The sequence below is a fragment of the Lacerta agilis genome, chromosome 6, assembly GCF_009819535.1.
Source record: "Lacerta agilis isolate rLacAgi1 chromosome 6, rLacAgi1.pri, whole genome shotgun sequence".
Taxonomy (NCBI): Eukaryota; Metazoa; Chordata; class Lepidosauria; order Squamata; family Lacertidae; genus Lacerta; species Lacerta agilis.
This window is the reverse complement of record NC_046317.1, coordinates 15,102,578-15,123,906: the sequence shown is the minus strand read 5'-3', so window position 1 is coordinate 15,123,906 and position 21,329 is coordinate 15,102,578. Positions and strand designations below refer to the sequence as shown.

At 39.1% G+C, this 21,329-nt stretch overlaps 1 protein-coding gene across 3 annotated transcripts in view; it reads left to right on the top strand.

The window, feature by feature from the left end:
* DENND1B (DENN domain containing 1B) overlaps positions 1 to 21,329 on the top strand; it is a 171,492-nt gene that overhangs the window by 134,549 nt on the left and 15,614 nt on the right. For all 3 annotated transcript variants that reach the window (XM_033151420.1, XM_033151419.1, XM_033151421.1), the window contains 6 exons: positions 2,512 to 2,613; positions 8,855 to 8,945; positions 10,635 to 10,675; positions 11,157 to 11,225; positions 15,901 to 15,957; positions 16,895 to 17,005. In XM_033151420.1, coding sequence (XP_033007311.1) covers positions 2,512 to 2,613; positions 8,855 to 8,945; positions 10,635 to 10,675; positions 11,157 to 11,225; positions 15,901 to 15,957; positions 16,895 to 17,005 — 471 coding nt within the window. The remainder of the gene's footprint in view (positions 1 to 2,511; positions 2,614 to 8,854; positions 8,946 to 10,634; positions 10,676 to 11,156; positions 11,226 to 15,900; positions 15,958 to 16,894; positions 17,006 to 21,329) is intronic.

Genomic DNA, 21,329 nt, shown 5'->3' with positions numbered 1-21,329 from the left:
TTCTTTCAGGTATTTTCCCCCTTCATGCTTTATCATGAAGACGTATACATTTATCATGCATAATGTACCCTCCCGCTCTCCCGAGCCATTTCACAAATTATCAAGTAGTTTTTCTGTTCTCTTTTTCTTTGTTCATAATAAATGTGGTCAAACTTCTGCCGTGGTCTCTTGTCCACTTCTTTTGACCTAGACAGCAAGATTTTCATTGACTTAATCGTTTTTGGCATAGCCTGCTACAACAGAGAAACAGAGAAAAGAAAATTAAGAATGGGAAAGATGACATACTCTCCTATTCTTATCTTTTACATAGAGTTCAGAAAAGAGCTCTGATTCTAAAATCCTCCTCCCCTACCCCACAGGACCCTACCCTCAGCTTCCCCTACTCCCCAATCTAACTTTTCCTTCTCCCTTCAGAGCTGGAGTGAAAGAAAAAGCAGAAAATTAGTTTGTGACCTACTAGTGGAAGAAGCACAATGGACAGCTTTCCCATCACATGGGTCACAACTTCACTCTGTTTTTCTCTGCCTCTAGATCAGCCTAAGAAGCACTGTTGCAGGAAAGCAGTAGCAACAGCTCTTTCCGGGGGGTGCAGTTTAAAATAATTTGACTCCCGGTGCCTCTCAGGAAATAACTCGACACATTTTCAACCTAGTCCAAGTCCTTACTGGTACCGACCCCTTCTCCTTCTGCTCCCTAGTCTCAGTCCCCCAGCTAGGAATTTCCCAGGAATTTTGTGGAGTGTGCCTTCTTTGTCCGCTGTCTACTCTGATAAAAAAGACACTCACCAGAGTCTAATTTATTTTTTATTTGTTTGTTAAATTTCTAGACTGTGCTTTATCTGAGGATCACAGGGCAGTTTACAATATAAAAAAACACAAAAATGCAAAACATAGTAACAAACAAAAACAATACCTTGTTCCCTCACAGTTTAAAAGGCCATAAATGACCGAAGGTCTGAGAGAAGACGAATATTTTTGCATATAGGACAACCAAAGCAGTTTCTGTGCCAAAGCCAAGCCTAAACCCCGATTGAAGTGGGTTTAGAAATTATCTAGTTTCCTCCAAGAGTGCCTGCATCTGGCCCGTGACTATACACTCAAGAACCTTAGTCAGAGGTCTTTCCCAGCCCTGGAACCTGGAGATGCTGCTTATTGAACCCAGTCTTTTCTGTGCGCAAAGCATTTTCTCTACCCCGTGCTTTTACGTAGCTACCACATTACTGCCACATTACTGACCGTTAAGTCCAGTTGCAGACAACCCTGGGGTTGCGGCGCTCATCTCGCTTTACTGGCCAAGGGAGCCGGCGTTCGTCCACAGACAGCATCTGGGTCATGTGGCCAGCATGGCTAAGCTGCTTCTGGCGAACCAGAGCAGTGCACGGAAACGCTGTTTACCTATTTATCTACTTGCACTTTGATGTGCTTTCGAACTGCTAGGTTGGCAGGAGCAGGGACCGAACAACGGGAGCTCACCCCGTCGCAGGGATTCGAACCGCTGACCTGATCGGCAAGCCCTAGGCTCTGTGGTTTCTAAATCCATCCGGTGTGAACCATGGTTAAAGAGCGACAAATAAGCGACCCTAACACCTAAATCGGTTTGCAATATCTCAGGCAAAAAACCAGCAATAAATGTATTACAAACTTAGCAAGTGCCTTGTTTTGCATGGAAAGAATTCTGGTTCATATTGCTTATCATATTTAGAAGCAAGACTATCTCCTCTGCTAGGCCAGATTTCCCTTTCCTTCTAATACAGTTGGATAGGTTAAGCTCTTGTGCTCAAGATGATTATTCTATTTAAGTCAATGCATCAGAGTTATTTACAATGATATTAAGGCGCTTGCTTAAAATGTGAATGCAGCTTAAATGGAATCAGTCCTGCTGTGCCCAGCAGTCCATGAAGATGAGTTGGGGAGGGATGGAATTCTACAACAACCGTTGTTAAAGAGGATAGATGTCTTGTTTGGCATAGATTTTTTGGGGGTCCAAGTATTAGCAGTCTACTCTTCTGTATAGAATCCCTACTAGGCTTTGATCGAACAACTTTGAAAGTATGTTGTAAATCAATACTAAAAGGACCATTAGAGCATGCGTCCGCTAAGTATCAGCACAGCATTCCTCCAAAGGCTACGTTCTAGACCGAAGCATCACAAGGAACAAAGAAGTCAATGGCAAAAATTTATTGCATTAGAAAAACTTTAGGGAATTGCATTAGCAACAGTTGCTAATTTTTGTTTCTGAAGCCTCTCGCAGTAACAATAACTTCCACGAAATCTCAGGAAGAGATCTGAATCAATGGCAAATGGATAAAAAAAGCAAATGGATTTGTTACATGTGAACTTCAGGTTTTTGTTACTTCTGTCTCCTGCATTTGTTTGGGAGTCTGCAAATGCCCACATGGCTTGAAGGATATGTAATTCTTCAGTGCTGAAAATTAGTGAGTGATACATCAAATAGAACTGCACTGACTGTTTCCAAATAAATATCTTGCTAATTTCCTTTCTTGTAATTTAGGGCGAGCCTGTCAGTTTCTGTGAAGAAAGTTTTGTCAAGCATCGTTCCAGCACTTTTAAGCAGTTTTTGGAAACTGCAGTGAACCTTCAACTTTTTAAACAGGTACAGAGTGAGTGAATTCTCAGTTTAGTTCTCCTCTAATGTACATGTACAAAAACTGAAGAATAGATGCAATATGTGAAATATGTTTCCTGCATTTAATATCTATTGATCATTTCTATCAGCAACTCCGGAGATTATGCAAGGAGAATTCCAGAGGTCTAATCAATCTACTATAGTTCCGAAACTATGCTTTGTTCAAACAAGGCAGGATCAAACTGTAGCTTCTGGCCCTGATTCATTTGCAAATCGTGTTTTAAACTACAGTAATCAGAGTTTCCTGTGTTCTGAAACAATAAGGAACTCTGGTTAGGTTATAAGCAGATGTTTCTGATCTATTCATCACAGCTACTGAATTCATCTATTCATTCAGTTGTTCCCCACTGAATCCTAAGTTCTAAGTTTGAAGCTAGATGTTCAGAGGTGGGGGCTTAATGGAAGCAGTCTAGAAATACTCTTAACTTGCTGGACTTAGGGAGATGCTTCAATTCTGCCCTGGACATATCCTTGCCAGTGCTGGCTGCCATTTTCTATCCATTTCTTTTGAGACTGTAAACGTCTAATTAAATATTAAGAAAGGTGTCATAAGACTTGTTCCTTCCTTGCTGGAAGAAACTGATCCTTAAATGGCTGCCGTGAAGATATCCACTGCTTGGATGGGGAGAGGACAATATAATATAAATATGGCCAAGGGGTCAGTCCAAAAAGGTTATTTTTATAGTGCTGGATAAACACTGTGGCACAAGCTACAGGTCAAAGCAGAAAACGTCATCTCTGATTAAAGCATCAGGAATCTTAGGTGGGGAGGCCGTGTTTAACTAATCTGTTAGCTTTCTTTGAAGATATACTACCATGATAGATAAGTGAAATTCAGAGGGTGGTAGCCAACTTTCATTATAAAAAATGGTAAGTTTGTGTCTGAGATTTAATGGCTGAGGTAGAGATTTACGACAATATAAGTGAAATATGTGCAGCTTTTAATTGGCTAGAACAGAAATAATATTATCTTCCAAGAGGCAAAGGAAGATGTTATAAAACTATTTCATTTTTATAGCCAATGTATTGCCTCTTCTTCAGTTTATTTTGGATATCATCCCTCCTCCTTATCCTTCATCCAGCTGCCTCTTATCCAAGAGTTCTTGTTTGTAATTGGGTCTCTTTCAAGGTTATTTGAGTTATAAGAAGGCTCAATTTAAAACTTTGCTGTATCCAATGCAAAGCATTCTTCCTTTGTAACAGGAAATAAATCTTTTAAACAGTCCAAAGGCCTATAGTGGAATAATATGTAGATAGGAGAAAGCAGTTTTATTACGGTAGTTTTGGGAGACACATCCATGTGTTAACTGTGGCTCTTTGGGGAAAGTTGAATCATAATAAATTTATAGGCTAGATTATGAGGGCTGTGAATACACAGTGTTATATAGCACGGATAAAACGAATAGGTCATAGAAGACTTTGGACTAGATTGGTGGCTCCACAAAGGGGCAACTACTGGTGTGGCTCCCCTTTACTGCCTTCTAATCCTCTTCAAAACCCACCTACTTAGAAATGGAAATCAACAGGGAAGATATGCAATTGGGAGAGAATGAGAAGGGTATCTTACGTGGCTACAGAGCAAAGCTATGTTATAACAACAATGGTATATCACTGCTAATGCTCAAGATCTCCACATACACATTACTAAGCAACATTTGCGATGCTTATTGCCAATATTATTTGGTTGTGCAAATAAGAGGTCACAGATGGGATGATTTCAATCTGATGATGGGACCGCTGGCATCAGCACACTTGAACGAATGAACCCACAATTGCTCCAGCCTTGAGTATATCTCATATTTGGTGTTAACTCCTGCACTGTTGCTTACAGCTGCTTTGGAAAGCTGTGGCTGCTATAGCTGATGGCAGCTAGCTGTTACGAAAGGAATCATAAGTAAGAATCAAAGGTCAAGAAGGAAAGATCAAAGCATGTCTTCATAATGCTAAATCTTAGCACAAAAAAGGTCCCTTAGGGGAGAAAAAGGACAGCATCTTGATGTAATTTGGAGTTGGGAAGTCAGGCTTGCATGTAATTTGGCAAATAGATAACTGGGAGATCTCTTTCCATGATGGTAAATACTGTAAGAAACCAAACTTCTTCTTTTTTTGCACTTCTTTGCATGTACTTACTGCAGCATTCAGAAGTGCATTCAGCATTTCCAGCCCTTCTGAAATTTTTGTACAAATGTGCTCTTGGTTCAGCAACCATTTATTTAATCTTAGAGGCCACTACGTTCTTCAGGGCCTGAGGTGGTCAGCTCCATAACAAAGTTGATACCTACCTAGCAGAAAAATGTCATGGCTAATGGAGCATAGTTCCCAGTTGCACCAATCTTTAGGATTGTGTGTGCGCAGCGTTAAATCATGACAGTGTGAGACTTTTGTTCCTAAACCAGGGATACTAGGGGCTAAATGAAGGGTGAGATCCAGTGCTAGTCATACTTAAAGCAACCCATTGAAATAAATGGACCAAGTATGACTAACATTGGGTATCACCCAAAATTTCTTTGGGAGCCGCATCCAGCCTGACCACTTGTTTGTCCAACACTGTTTTATAACGTAAAGGTAAAGGCACCCCTGACCATTAGGTCCAGTCGTGTCTGACTCTGGGGTTGCAGTGCTCATCTTGCGATATTGGCCAAGGGAGCCGGCGTACAGCTTCCAGGTCATGTGGCCAGCATGACTAAGCCGCTTCTGGCGAACCAGAGCAGCACACGGAAATGCCGTTTACCTCCCCGCCGGAGCGGTCCCTATTTATCTACTTGCACTTTTGACGTGCTTTTGAACTGCTAGGTGGGCAGGAGCTGGGACTGAGCAACAGGAGCTCACCCCATCGCGGGGATTTGAACTGCCAACCTTCTGATCAGCAAGCCCTAGGCTCTGTGGTTTAACCCACAGCACCACCCGCGTACTGTTTTATAGTATACTGTTAATTTTGTACGTGAAATAAAATCCAGTCCACCTAACACTGCTCTGTGGAACCACTGTTCATTTCAGTGCAATTCCCATTTGTATTAAAATGGTCTCCTATGCAAGGTTTCAGCTCCCCACTGCCCCCCCAATCCTAAAGCTTAGCAGCTAAGTTTTGTGTCTGTGTAACTTTACCTAATGATTAGACTATCCATAAATCATGTGTTGGTTTTATAGCGAGGGATGAATTCTTAGCTTTTCCCTGAATAGATAATGTCTTGCGGTTCAAAGGATGTTTTCTGCACGCTGGTAGCTAAAGGTGCTTTATCTCATTCTTGCTGTGAAACAATCCAGCGATCCCATACTGTGGTCTGACCATGAACCAAACCCATTTGGGAAAAAGCCAGCTTAAGTGGGGTGGGTAAAAAAAGTTAGCTGAGGAGAAGAGGAAATAATCACCAGTGATAGTGTGTACTTTGCTACTGCTGTGTCTGCGTTTATCTTGTTCTTTTTTAAAAAAAAAATATGTACTCGTGGAACAGTTTGTTTCATGTCATCAGTCTATCCATTGACAAGCATCAGATTGTCACTGACGGGTCTGTTTGGATAATCTGTGATAGTGTATGACAGTCAGCCAAATAATTAATTTCTATTGGCTCCTGTGTACTGTTTCAGTTAACAGCAATTCGGTAGTAATTCATGTTGAAAAATGCGCAATCAGTCAAATGCTTTCTCCGTTTATCTCATACTTGGGCTACCACCTAACCCTGACCAAAATAGATTACTGCTTGAAAGCATTCTAAAAATGTCTGTGCTTTTGAAGAGTGGGGGAAGACTCTGTGTTTTCATTAATCCTTTAAGGCAAATTAAAGGTTTTAACAAAACATTGTAGTTTCTTTTGGGAGTTTTATTAAGTTGTTTACCATTGTGAACAATTCTTGATCTTGTGTTCTTGATCTGGTTTTACTTCACACCATGCGTCTGTGTATAGGCAGACTCTAAATTTCTCTATGGCTCAGATTAGCATTTTCCATGGTTTGGTGAATTACGGGCATGTCTTAGTCTCACATGCTGATTTCTTATACTGTTTCCTAGTTTGTTCTAATCAGATAGAGCCATGAGGTCCAATTGGGCCTAAATGGCAACTGTCTCCAAAGCATGATTTGAAAACGGGTTAGCATGGTTAGCATTAAACATAGTTTGTCTGATTTTAGCATTGAAAAAAAATATAGTTAGGCAAACCAGGAAAGAGGAGGGAGAATACATGTGAAGGAAAGGATGGTGTAAACCTCTGGCATGTTCCCAGTCCTTCAAACTATGGTGTAAAATGAGCCAATGTATGTACCGAAATAATAAACTTTACAAAGGTAAGTCACAAAGTGTTTGTGGCTATAATTAAATTTGGACCATGTGTGGGTATATACCGGTATACAACTGAATATGAAGAAATTAATGAAGAGAAAGTGCTATGGAAGGTTCAGCTCTTTGGTCATGTGACTAAGGAAATGAATGGACTCTTCCTTGAGTTATCCTGTAAAACTGACTGGAGCATAGTTCTATTCCTCAGTTGAGTAAATCTTGAACTTTGCTTCATGAAACAATATGAAATATAAATGCTCAGGTACAATTCTGTAAAGTACAATTCATAGCAATATTTAATGACTATGGAGATACCCTGGGAAAGAATCAAAATTTGCAAATTAGGCCCTGTAGAATATGTGCATATTACTCTCATTGCCCTCTTGTGTAACACATGCAAATGTCTCCCACATCTGTACATTCCAGATGTGTGTGGGGAACTCTCTCATTTCTTCACAGGGAGATGAGAGTCCAAGTCTTCTGAGAGGGGGCGTTACTCGTTTGTTTTTGTTTTATTATGTATTTTATATTATTATTTTGCATTTTTTCCTTTAAGAACTGCCCTGAGATTTTCAGATGAAGGGCAGTATACTAATGATGATGGTGATGATAATTAATAATGATGATGATGATGATGTCACTCCATGTCCTCCTGCTCCTTTGTTAACATGTTAAGCCACACTCAATTTGTTTGGTTTCTCAACTACATTCATCAAACATCAGCACTGGCACCAACCATGCATCAAGTGGGAAGGTGTTCCATAATTGGGTGCCACATCAGAGTAAGTCCTTTCTCTGGTTGTTGCAAAGCAGATTCATCATTATTTCATTATTGATGTCAACAATTTGTTTGCTGCTTAATCAAAGTTATCTCTGGGCTGTGTACAAGAAAACCAATACAATAAAACTAAAAATGAGTTAAAACAACAACAATTTTATTATTTGTACCCCACCCATCTGATTGGATTGCCTCAGCCACTCTGGGTGGCTTCCAACATATATAAAAACATAATAAAACATTAAACCTTAGAAAGTTTCCCTATAAAGGGCAGCCTTCAGATGTCTTCTAAAGGTTATATAGTTACTTATCTCCTTGACATCTGATGGGAGGGTGTTCCACAGGGTGGGTGCCACTACCAAGAAGGCCCTCTGCCTGGTTCCCTATGGATACACTTCTAGCAGTGGGGGAACCGCCAGAAGGCCCTCAGTGCTGGATCTCAGTGTCTGGTCTGAATGATGGGAGTGGAGATGCTCCTTCAGGTATACAGGGCCGAGTCCTTTTAGGGCTTTAAAGGTCAGCACCAACACTTCAAATTGTGCTCGGAAACGTACTGGGAGCCAATGTAGGTCTTTCAGGACCAATGTTATACAATCAGAATTCAATTAAAAGGCTGCCTGGAAAAAAAATAAAAGTCTTTAGTAAGCGCCAGGCGTTCAGCAGGAAGGGGGCCTATCTGACCTCACCTGGTAGGGAGTTTCACAAAACTGGGCCCTTGATACTGAATGCATGGCTTCTTATGGATGCATGCCATGCATCTGAGCCATGGAGGGACACTAGCAGTGACTCTCCCAAAGGTGCCAAGCAGGAATCAGGCAGTGCCCCTTGGATGCAGGACAGCCAAGAGGATTTCAGCAGCTGATCTTAACACATGGGTAGATTCATATGGGCGGAGATGCTAATTCAAACATTTAGGGTCCAGGTTGCTTTGAACTTTTTTATATAATTGCTAGCACCTTAGATATGGCCCATTAGCAGATTGGCAGCCTGTGGAATCCTCTCAGGAGCACCATCAGAGAATTGTCTGACAATAATGGGGCTCCTTCTGTAACTCTGACGCTTTCTGTAGGGCTGTGAACAAATAAGAATTAAACAGAAGATTTGAAACGTGAACCTTCAACAAAGATATAATTGCTTTCATCCACTTTTTTCTTCTTGCAGTTCATTGAAGGTCGGCTTGCAAAGCTAAATGCAGGAAAAGGGTTTTCTGATGTGTTTGAAGAAGAAATCTCTTCGGGTGGCTTTGGTGGAGGTATAGATTTTTGTCCATACTGTTTGGGTCTTTTCATTCTTGTTGCATTGAAGTTGTTGTTGTTGTTGTTGTTAAAATTTCTATACCACCCTTCATTCAAGAATCACAAGGCGGTTTACAATGTAAAAACACAGAAATACATACCGTAGTAACAAACAAAAACAATAACACCCCCTCCCCCATTTAAAAGGGCATAGATGGTTATGAAATAAATAATGGTGGTTGACAATAATTTTTAAAATAGATTTTCAACATGTTGTTGACCTTCACCAATATGGTGCCCAGTGGCGACAACTGAGGTTATGGGAGGTGTAGTCAGAAACAGCTGGATGGCACCAGGCAGCTGTAGAGAGTTCTCATTATTTCACTAAACAGATAAATCGATATACAAAATGGATGCCATGTTATTCAAAATGCAAAACGGTAAAATGACTTCTTCCAAAGCTGGAAGGGAGAGGAGGTGCCCATCGCTCTTCCTCATGCAACCAATGTATCCTAGCCATTTTTGTCCCACCTGAGCTCTGAGAACAGAAAGGAAAAACAACCTGGAAAGGAAAAACAACCTGGATTTCGCAACCACCTGCCATGCAGAAAACCTAGGAAGCTGCCTTATATACTAGTATTGTCTATTCTGCCTGACGGCAGCTCTCCACACTCTAATGGTTGAGCACTTTCTTCCTACCTGCTACCTCATCCTTTAAACCAGGGCTTGAGCCTGAGACCTTTTTTCATTGTCAGGCATGCACTCTCATCCTTGAGAGTCCCTTCCCATTTCTTTGCTAGAATTTGCTGCTGCCTGCTGTACAGGCGTTCATTTGACAGCAACGTGCATTTTGGAAGACGTGGTTCTGCCACCATCGTGTGTAGTTTGCAGAAGTGGTTTATAAGAGGTGAGGGTTTTTTGGCTTTGCCCCATTGTGCAAAGTAAACAGAATTTCACTCCACCTCTAGCTGTTAGGTTTATTATTGAGTTTAAGAGGCCTTTGAAGCACTGTTGTAAAACCCATATGTAGCTTGGGAAACCCTTCACATTCTCTTTCTTTTTAGCTCCATTTATTGGATTGGAAGTTTCCATTGCAGCAATTGTCATTGCCTCTCACATTGTCTCAAAATCAACAAGCCGTTTGCTCTTAATATTCTCTATTCTAAAAACCAAACCCATGAATCTTGCTTGTTCTGCTGAGTACTTTAAGAAGGAAAGCTTCCTCTTTCAAGCAGTCAAATTTTAACTTGACCGTTGTGAGCAATTTAATAGAGTAATAGTGCCCAGTAAACGTGTATCTGTTTGCAGTTCTCCCATTTGCCTAATTTCCCTCACCTACAAGGCAGTAGCTACTGTAGACAGCAAAGAAAAAGAAAGAAATATGTCATTTAATACTCTAATAAATTACCCCTTATTTCCACTGTATGAAACTAATATTTTAATTCAAATTCCTGCAATTTTGTTCAGTTTTCTTCATATTTGGTATGGGCATTCTCAGGAAAACCGACACACCGTTTTGTTTTGTTTTGTTTTGTTTTGTAATAAAGCAGAATACTTCATGTTGGTGTTCAGTGAGGTTTCAGTCTTTTACATTCCATCGAAAGTTGGGACTGCATGTAAATATGTAAAGAATATTATGTGTTTTTGAACAAACAAAATTTTAAAGGAATCCTACCTTTCTGGTTTCTCTCTCATTTGTGTTTTAGGAAATTCAAGATCATATCACCAGTGGATGTATACAGTTAAGGTAAGGAAGTGTGTCAATGGTATTTAAAATGTGCCCATGGCTTCCATCTGTTGCTACAATGTTGTAGCATTCTCATTTAGCAAATTACAGGAAGATGTCTAGGAATTTGTACAACAGATATGGGAGCATATGCACAATGAACTTCTGTGCAAGCCTCTCTTACACAACTTCTGTTTATACAATCAGAGCTTATGAAGGAGAACTTCCTGGTAGATTGTGCCCTATATGGTTACATTAAAAAGCATTGATAAATGTGTCAGCCATAGGGATGACTTATTATAATGCTTGGGCCATAGCAGACAAAGGCTGACAAAATGCAGCTGTATAAATCTTCTGAGAGAGATATCGGGGAGTGACAATGGCAGTGGTGAGGCATTGCAATTTATTTTTGTTTTGCAAAACCTTAACATTTAATTATGCTGGGAAGGTGATCAATGCGTGTTTTGTATATTTCAGAATATTTATGCATTGTATATTTCAGAAAGGAGGAGCCCTGATCAACACAGCTATGACCAGAGCCAGCCCAGCTATGAAAACAGCATACCAATATGTAAGCTCGAGCCTTGTTCTCTTTTATTTTTCTGCAAACTGCATGTCCTATTTTAATCTAAGATACTGCAAAAAAATTAAAAAATGAATTTATTTCCAGAACAGCTATTACAGCTTCCAGGAACTAGGGTTGGCAAGAACAGGGCCATAACTCCCCCAGTCCTCCTGTTCTTGCCAAGCTTAACTCCAGGATGCACATAGTATTTTCTCGTTTTCACCGTGATGCAGGACCCAACCTAGTTCCTTGCTTAGAAAGAGAACGGAATAATAGAGTAGGCTGCAAGCAGAGAAGAGGACTAATTTAGAGTTCCACCAATTTCCAGGCTTCCTAGCATGCTGGAGTTTGCATGTACATCACACTCACTATCCAAACTGAAGGCCATTTTTGCTAGGTATACACTGGTACCTTGGTTCTCAAACTTAATCTGTTCCGGAAGTCCGTTCCAAAACCAAAGCATCCCAAAACCAAGCTGCCCTTTCCCATAGAAAGCCATGCAAAACGGATTAATCCGTTCCAGACTTTTAAAAACAACCCCTAAAACAGCAATTTAACACAAATTTTACTAACAAGACCATTGATCCATAAAATGAAAGCCGTAATCAATGTACTGTACTATAAAACAAATAAGACAGTATTGTAGATGATAAAAATAATTATTTTTTTCTTACCTGCACTGATGATAGTCACTGTTTAGATGGGGGGGCTTTTATCCATTTCCACAGTCACACAATCACTCAACAAGTCACAAAAACAAATTAACCAAAAAAGCCTTAAAAAAACAAAAGCGCAAAATAAATAGCAAAAACCAAAGTGCCAAACTTAATCCGTTCCAGAAGTCCGTTTGACTTCTGAAATGTTCGAAAACCAAGGCTCAGCTTCTGATTGGTGCAGGCGCCCCAGAAACAATAGCTGACAGCAGCATTGGACATTCGGCTTCCAAAAAATGTTTGAAAACCAGAACACTTACTTTTGGGTTTTGGGCGTTTGGGAACCAAGGTGTTTGAGTACCAATGTGTTTGAGAACCAAGGTGTTTGAGTACCAATGTGTTTGAGAACCAAGGTACCACTGTAGAGGGGAAATTCATTTCACTCCAACACAACACAATTTCAGCCTGGTAAAGCAGCTTGGCAACACAGCAGGGAAACTCAGCCCTTTCTTCTCTGTACCCAGTGTTTTGGTCTAAAATTCCAACCTCTCCCCCCATCCTTGTGAGTGATTTTCTCCATATAGTTCTGATTCGATTTCTCCAACACCAACTTTCTGGCTGTGAACTTTCTTTACACAGGCCTTCGTCTCTACCTGAGTACTGCACCCCAGCACTGACTTTTGGATGAGCATTATCTTTGTCTCTTACTAATGTTTTTTTCTTCAGGACTGCAGCAAATTCCACATCATCACTTTTCTAGATAAAGATTGAAAGGGAAGTCAGTTCCCCCATCAATTTTTTAAATTAGTTTTTATTAAAGATTTTCTTGTGTTACAAAACAAGCAAACAAGCAATATAGTGTCTCCACTTTCAATCATAGTCTTTTTCACAGTTTGTTTACATTCGTGATGAGACACTATTGTCATAGACATTGTGCAGTTGGAGGAAAAGGCCTTAGGGATTATGTTAGTCCATCTATTGCATAGTGTTTGTGCAGTGCTTTGTTCTAGCGTCACGAGGGTAGGTCCTATATATATATATATATATATATATATATATATATATATATATATATATATATATATATATATATATTGGCATTGTGAGAGATTGGAGGGTCCAGAGCTTGGTTGGTTGCGTTCAGTTGGTTGCAGTATGGTTGTTTTTTAAAAATGTGTGTGTATGGGGGCAAGGGTTGTTGGGTCAGATTAGCCATATTGATTTGTATGCTGTTGCAAGGAATAGGTCATTGTCTTTTTGTGCTGTATATGTGATTACAGGGAGCCACACTGGGGTGACGACATCCTCCTTTGCTTGTCCCCATGGTAGTTTAAGTTGGTTGGTTAACTTTTCCAGTAGGGTGACTTCCCATACATTTTTGTACCAGTGGTCTGTGTTCACTCCTGAAAGCTCCTTCCAGTGTCTAGTTATGATATTTCTAGAGTTCCTTCATCAATTTGTGGATTGTTAAGATATTGGGGTTATATGTCATTGGCTTAGGACTCATCCACACTTCTACTTGTTTTCCACTTGTCTTGTGCTTTCTAGGGACGGGCCTGAGCAGTTTTGCCTTTGTCCCACCACTTTCCTCCAGAAAAAGCCACTCTTTAGCACTAAATCGGAACAAACAACAATCCGTAGAAACCCAGATTGCCGTTTGTTCCGATTCAGGTTTTGCTGGGGGAAAGCAGCAGAGCAAACGGATCTGTGAATAAAACAAGTGTTTCAGAACACCAGTTTTAGAGCTTCTCTGCAAAATTTGCATAGTCATTCTTAGGCATATTAAAATTTTACATTGAAAAAAAGTAATGTATTTTCCAGAGCCTTTGCTGAGGTTACTTGTTACTGCATCATAACAACTTTAGCCATTTTACTGGCAACCTCCATTTCCCCAAGCAAAACTATCAGTAACTTTTGGCATTCGTACCTACAGTATAAGTCCAGTTTAATTATATATCATGTGAAACTTAACTCAGTTGGTCATAAAAATGGATGCCCCTGAGGTATAATCCCATATGGTCTTAATGACTTTTGTTTACTGAGACTCAATTGGAATGAGTGGTTTGAGAATTACCTCTTCTTAACTAGACTGTTTGTAACAGTCAAGACACCCCCTCCCCCAAATAGCTGGCTGGCTTGCTGCAAGTATTCATGCCACAGCATCTGACATTTTGCCACAAGTAAACACACTTGGCTTCACAGCAACATTGCAAGTTTAGTAACCCTTCCCTCTACATGGAAATTATATTCATGTTGGGAACGCTCTGCGTGTGAAGGAACAGCAAGGTTAAATGCCAAACACAGAGGCAAAGGAGAACCTTCCTTGCCTGAAAACTATTATTCCAAATCACAGCCTTCCTTTGAGGCTCCAGTCATCAATAAATAAATCAGTTCCTTAATCTCTTTTTTAAAAGAGAATTTTTAATTGTACATCAATTCAAAATCATACCGAACATATGAAGAAAAATAATCCAGGTAAATACATTAAAAGCACTGTGGATTCATGTGCTCATTTATAATTTACACGCAGCTCATTAACAGGTTGTCAGAAAATTACCCTTCTCTTTTTTCCACTAGATTTTCCTCCCTCTATTTTGCCAATTATATCTCTTCATCTGTTAGTGCTGAATGTGCCCACTGCTGGGTCCCTCCAATGTTGTTGTGGCCCCCTTGGTGCTTATCTGTTGGTGCCTGTGGCAGTGACCATCTGAATTTCCCACAATGCCCTGACCTAGCATCACTCTGTAGCATTGAGGGAAATTAAAATGGCAGCAAAGCATTGGTGACCCATTGCTACCTTAAGGTGCCATGTCATGATGCTACTCCTTCCTATACCCAAACTAAACTTTTCAGACTTGTCTAGATCAGTCTGAAAAGATCGTCCGAATGTACATCAGAGTATGGATACTGCTTTTCTGTGTTGCAATGCTTTCAAATACGCATATGGAGACATCTGAGTGTGTTGTCACTTGCAAGCAGAGCAGTGCAGAGGGACCATATATATATTTAAATTCAGTCTCAGTTACCAGTTTATTGTGTGTGTTGCGAGTCCCATTTTTCTCCCCAGGTCCTTGAAATTGTGAGTGATGGTCCCCACCATCATTTAGAGTTAGTTGCCCCCCGGTTGACTTCTGTTTTGCCCCACAGCTATATCTATGTGGAAAACCGCTAATCATTGTAGGAATTCTGCTTTAGGAATTCCAGTAGCTGGGCTGCATCCAAATGGATGGTTGTTGGAGCTTCCTTTGCTCTCTTAAAACTTAACCTTTTCTTTAAGGAAACATCCACTACCTTTTACGCAATGGGTGTGTGTGGTTTGAAGTTATTCAGACAACGTTGGATTTTTTAGTGTTAATTATGAATCCCGGTTTGATGTATTAATTACTCAGTTCATGGGGCACCGCAAAACATGGAGGTTTCACCAAAAAATGCTGCAAAACAACTACAAAACTTTGGCACCAGTTTGGAGGGGATCACAAATTTTGGGGTTCATAGTTAATGAAGCTGTGTGAGGTTACTGCATCTCTAAATTAAGGGAAGTTCTAAGATTCATTTTTATGCAAGCTGATATCATATAGTGGAATGAAACTTGACTGATATTTTTGGTGCAACAAAATGTAAACCTAATAATGGTGTCAACTCAAAGATGCCACAGTTAGCAACATCACTGCATAAAATGACACAATTTGAACTCCATTGCCATAACTTTTTCACTATTCAACAAGTGGTTGAACTAAGTCTTTCTCCAAATATACCATTATTCACTAAAGAACTATTAAAGAAATATCATTTAATTAGTGGCGGTTGTTTTTTCTTTTTGGTAACCCAGATATACATATGCTGAGATACAATTTTTAATGCACTCAAACCTTATTAACAATCGTGTGAAATTAGCAAGGAAGTAATTTCCTTTCATTATACCACATAATGTGAGATATTTAATTTTTAATTAAATTTCACCTCATATACAGCACTCTTCAAACCATTGTTTTGCAAAGCCATTTAGTTCTTTTTTCTTTTTTTCCTAGGCAAAAAATCATGCAAAACAGGGGATAAAGGAGGTGAGAAGTAAGTTAAAACACAAGGTATGTAACAGAATTTGTACTTTCTTACCTTGTTTCTTGCTTCAGTTTGAAGAAAATACCTTACAAATCCCACAAGATTTGTGTTTTTAATGACTTTTGAAATATGCTTAGCCCTTTGTTCAACAATACATTTTTTATAACAAGCCCTCTGGCAACTATCTGTCATTCTATGCATCCACTCGAATAATCTCTTTATTGTTTGCATATTTATCATGGAAAAACAGAGGTCTTCAAAGATACGTTAACAGGATGTATGTTTTCATAAAGCTGATTGCTTTGATATCACAATTGAAGCCTTTGCTTCAAGCTGAGAATTTAAGCAAGCCATTTTTACCAGAGAAATGTAATTCAGAAGGTGTAGTTGTCTAAGTTTCATAAGATCTGTAAATGGTGGCAGTATTTTAGCATGCTGAAATCCCTTAACATTCAATATAAACGTATTGGAGGTATGTCGTCAAGGCATTGTTTGTTCGTTTCAATTTTATTTTTGTTTGCATGCAATATTTAATTGTATAGCAAGTTCTTTTAATATTATTTGTCTTCTCCTTCAAATGTGAAGGCTGATTACATGAATTGGTTGTTAATTGTTCTTCATGAAAGCGTCACTCTATTTAAAAGTTATTTGGCAGCTTAAACATCTTGCTATGAAGTTTAAGTTAATTTTGGTGACAGTTTTTATGACATCTTTCCCCCCATCTGTTTTAGCAAAAGTGATTTAGTACCATATATGTGTGTGTATGCAGTGACTAACAAAACAGATACCGAACTCTTAAAAAAATATCTCTGTTTGTTAGTCTCTAATAAATAAATGGTTTTAGTGATTAACTGTGTCCTTCTGGAATACAGAGTAAAACTGTCTGAAATTCTGTTTGACACTTTCAATGTTGCACATGTAGTAAATGCACGAAGGTTTTTCAATCTTAATTTTATTCTGTAGGAAACAGAAGATGAGTATGGAATTTGTAGCTCGGGTTATGTGCAATATACTCCAGTCTACACATTGCACCATCCACAAAGACTTAGCACAGAGAAAAGAAGACTTGGGCAGGTAAGGGAATTTCAGGAAGAAAAATCCTCTTGAAAGATATTGAAGAAATATGATTTATTCTCTTTTGTCTGGTGGGCAGCATAAAAATGTATAAATTTGCCTTATACTGAGTCAGACCACTTCTGCATCTCCTTCAACGATGTCTGCTCTCTGGCTAGTAGAGGCTTTCCAGTCCACCACCCCCGTTCAAATTGGAGATACAGTACTTGGAATTGAAAGTGGGGCCTTCTTCACCCAGAGCATTTGGACTACCACTGAACTGTGGTTTGGCCCTGTATAAAGCATGTGGGTTTGCATGCTTTGGTTGAAATAGAAAAGAATGCTACTTGTGTGTGTGTTGAAATTTGCTTTAAAGGGGCACAAAAATTTGGATGAGCGTGGTTTTCAAACATCAACTCATCTCCATGCATGCCTGTGATTTTGTTATTTCAAAAATATGTCAAACCGAAACACTGAGAAGCTTAAGTAAATATAATTTATGTTCATGCCAATGTTGAGCATTAACTTCCGCATTAAAAGTATTTGTACAGAATTATTAATGGAACAAGGTACCATAGTCAAAGGTTCAAGAACTGTAAGACATGTATACATTTTAGATTCATGCTGCCTGGACTTATTATCTAGTGAAGCATTTTCTTGCTCTCATTTTCATACTTTTCAAAGCATTAAGCAGAAAGGATAAAAATATATTAATAATATATATATTTATAGATATTCAACTTATTCTGTAATTTTTACTATCTTACATAGAGTCAAATTATAGATTTGACTTGGTCTAGAAGTTAGATAGCTTTTTAAAGAGGACCATTAATTGTTATGATTGGTAATGTTGCCAAGTTTTAGAACTGGGAGAGCTGTTTGGAAACAACAAGCTTTTTATGACAACGAGACAAAACTTCCTTAAATTTTGGCTCAGCTCATAAATAAGACCGGGCTTATTTCGAGCTACTGCTTTTGTAGCGACCCTGAAATCATAGCAAACTGCAATTCCAAAATTCCCCATTGCATCGGTAACTTCCTGTTACTATGGGTTTTGGGCCAAATGAAGTCCTAAGAGGAGCAGTCCCCTTCTTTGCACCTCCAATCAACGCTGTTGGAAGGTAGGTTTAGGGAAAAGGAAATGGGACCAAGCTTGCAAGGGAGTTCCTTGGGGAGGGTAACTGCTGAAGAGAAAGCTGGAGATGGTGGATGCCTTGCAGGTAAAGATTGGGAATGAGAAAGGTCTCTTTGCACTCTGAAAAGAATGACTCCCTTCAAATGAAGATAGGGACAGTTTGTCCCTCTTTTGTCATGTTTAGTTGCAATCAGTAATGTATGCTAGCGGGTCCTGTGTGTGTCACCTGTTAACATTGCTTGTCCATTCTAATGGGTGGAATAGTGCCAAGCCAGAACACTTGAACTCGAGGATCTGTTTAAGCAATGGTTTATCTAATTGCGGTTGCCAGCATTCATTATGCCAGTGTTGGTACTCACCAAACTTCAGAAATCCATTGTAACGTTATGTATGATCTATGCAAGTAGGCATTCTAGACACATTCCACACAAACTGGGAAGTAAATTATAGGGAATATTATTTAAATGTATATAAAACGAGATAAATCATTTCTTTAAATTTCTCTGATGCTGAGAAATAGATATTTTGCACTGTTTGGACGTGCGCATAGCAAATACCGACAATTCCATTTAGGTGACAATTCCTGGAAGAGTTCTGCAGGCACTTGATTGCCATTTGCACTGACTGAGCAGTCAGTATGCCTCGTGTGTGTGTGTATCTGTTGTTACAGTTGTTACTTGCATTTGTTCCCCACCCTTTCCCCAGATACATGGCTCTCTTCCATGCATTGGGCTGGAAGATTATGACTAAATTTTTGTATGTTGCAGCTCTGCATGTACACATGTGCACTAGATGCTTTGCATCTAAGGAAAAAGGAGCAACCTCAATCCAAAGTTGTGTTTCCAATAGACGTATTGCCTGTCTATTTGGGTTAGGGTGGGTGGGGTAGGATGTACGTGTTGTCTGGCATGTTCCCCATTCCCCCTACACAGTGTGTTCAAATGTACCCATACCAATCCACCTCTTGAGGCAGGATGTGTATGAAGACTAAACCCTACTCCTCACAGATGTTCCCCTTCCGGCTGCAGATTGGAGCTCATCTGACTGAGTATTCCATGTAAACATATTTCCTGCACAGAGAAAAATAGCATCTCAGACGAGAACCCTTCTTCCTGGCATCTAATATTCACATATATGAATGGAGCATTCTATTGTGTGAGCCCCCTATCTGTCATCTGAAGTGGGATGGTCCAGACACAAGTTTACATACCTCAGTGAGAGCTACGTGTGAAAAAGGTACCTAGGCTCTTTGAGAGCGGGAGTTATAACCCCAAGTCTCCAAATTTTAGGTATATGCTTCATTCCTTTGGTAACTAGTGCCAGAAAACTAGGAAGATTGTTATTTTTCTAAGCAAAATACATATACATGTTTTCAGATTTTAACTTCCATGTTATAAGAATATTGGAAAGTATGCTTGTAGTCAAAGAATATATATATATATCACTCACGAAATGGAATGTGCTCAAGACACTCCCCCCTTTTTTCTACATTCAAATCTTATAAATAAATATCAAATTCCTCTTTACTAATGCTTTGGGTGCACATTGGTTCCCAGAGTTATGATGACAAAAAGTCAATCTCTGCTCTTGACGGTAAGCGCTGCAAATAAAGCTATATATCCAGACCTATGCATCGTGACATGAGCTTTGACGTAAAACACGCCACAAAATGTTTGTTAAACTTTTAGGGTGCTGACTCCCTTGTGGCTGAAACAACTAGCATAGCTACCCCTCTGAAAATGGTTCGTGTTTATACGTACTTAGAGACTCCATATGCTACAGTAGTTAGAGAATTTCTGTTGACCTGAGAAGTCCTTACAACTCAAGGACTGTGAGCTCCCTGGGTGGACTTCGAGCCTCGGTTCCAAAGTGGAAGGAGATTGCTTCTCAGTTGTTTTGTAAGATAAGAATTGTAGTTCACTTTGCTTGGCTAAACTGTAAATGATGCCAGATGATAATGATGATTAGTAATTAGTAATAATGATGAGGATGAATTAGTCGGCATGAATTAATGTTAGCATAATGCTTTTTGCTTTCCCACCACGTGCAGGTAAACATTAAATAAGCTTTGTATTTCTACCCACCTTGAAAATTATTTTATATAAAAGGGTAACCTGGTTTTGTTCATGACTGCTGTGGCACAGGCTGTGCAAGGCAATGGGCACAGATTTTCACATCTGCCATGCTTGCTTGCTTCATAATCTAAGACAGGTTAAAGAATTTAGCTGATACTGTATTATGTTGGAGTTTGGTGTGTGTGTGACAGAGAGAAAGCAAGATAGATAATTCATCTTTGGTGTGTATCCATATCTTTTCCAACTCCCTTTGCCGCATAAATCATTTCCCCCCATGCCAACATAACAATATCTGTGGCAGCAGAACATAGGAACAAGAGTTGTGCTTAAGAATTGGTGCCTAAATCTTGATCTGGGGTGTGTATGTGTATGTGTAGCAGCAAAAGGGTATAGGAAGAGATTCAATTGTGTGAGTAGCAATTTTAGACTTACTGCTGAATCCCTTAGTCTACAAATTATTACAAGTAATTTATGCATATTTGTGTTTTAATTAGGCAAGAGGGCTATATTCAGTTTTAAAGAGATTCATTTTTGGTACATGGTGGTAAATGACTATCTCTGTAGCTTCTCAGTGTATGTTCCATATAGACACCCAGTGCATCAATTTTTTTAGCAACCACTTCTGTAAATATTTAATATATTGACAACTGAGAAAGCAAATAGTACATGTGAAAAAATCTGAACTGCAAATGTATAGTTAACACGTTTAAGCATTATGACAGCTAGTGTGTCATCTTCTACCACAAGTTCAGTATGTTCTGTAAACTGATATGGCAAGATCTGTGTTTTCTTTGTTTTCAATATATAGTTATCTTTTAAATGTAAAAGACATTGGCAATTCGTAGTTTTAATTTGAATTTTTACACTGATCTATTTTGATCCCTTTGTTACATTCATGAAAATTAGAAATCTACTGATATATTGCCCAGTTTGTTCTATCTGCTGTTCCACATTAATTGTTCAGTAATGGAGCTAATCTTAATAAATCATAAATGTGTTGCATCATTATTGAAAGCTGCATGCTGGCAGAACACAATTTATTATCTATTTTACATATTTTGTACAAGTTTTGAGAACAGTATATTCTATGTTCTATGCATAAACTAGGTAATTAAAACACCCAACATTTAATGAT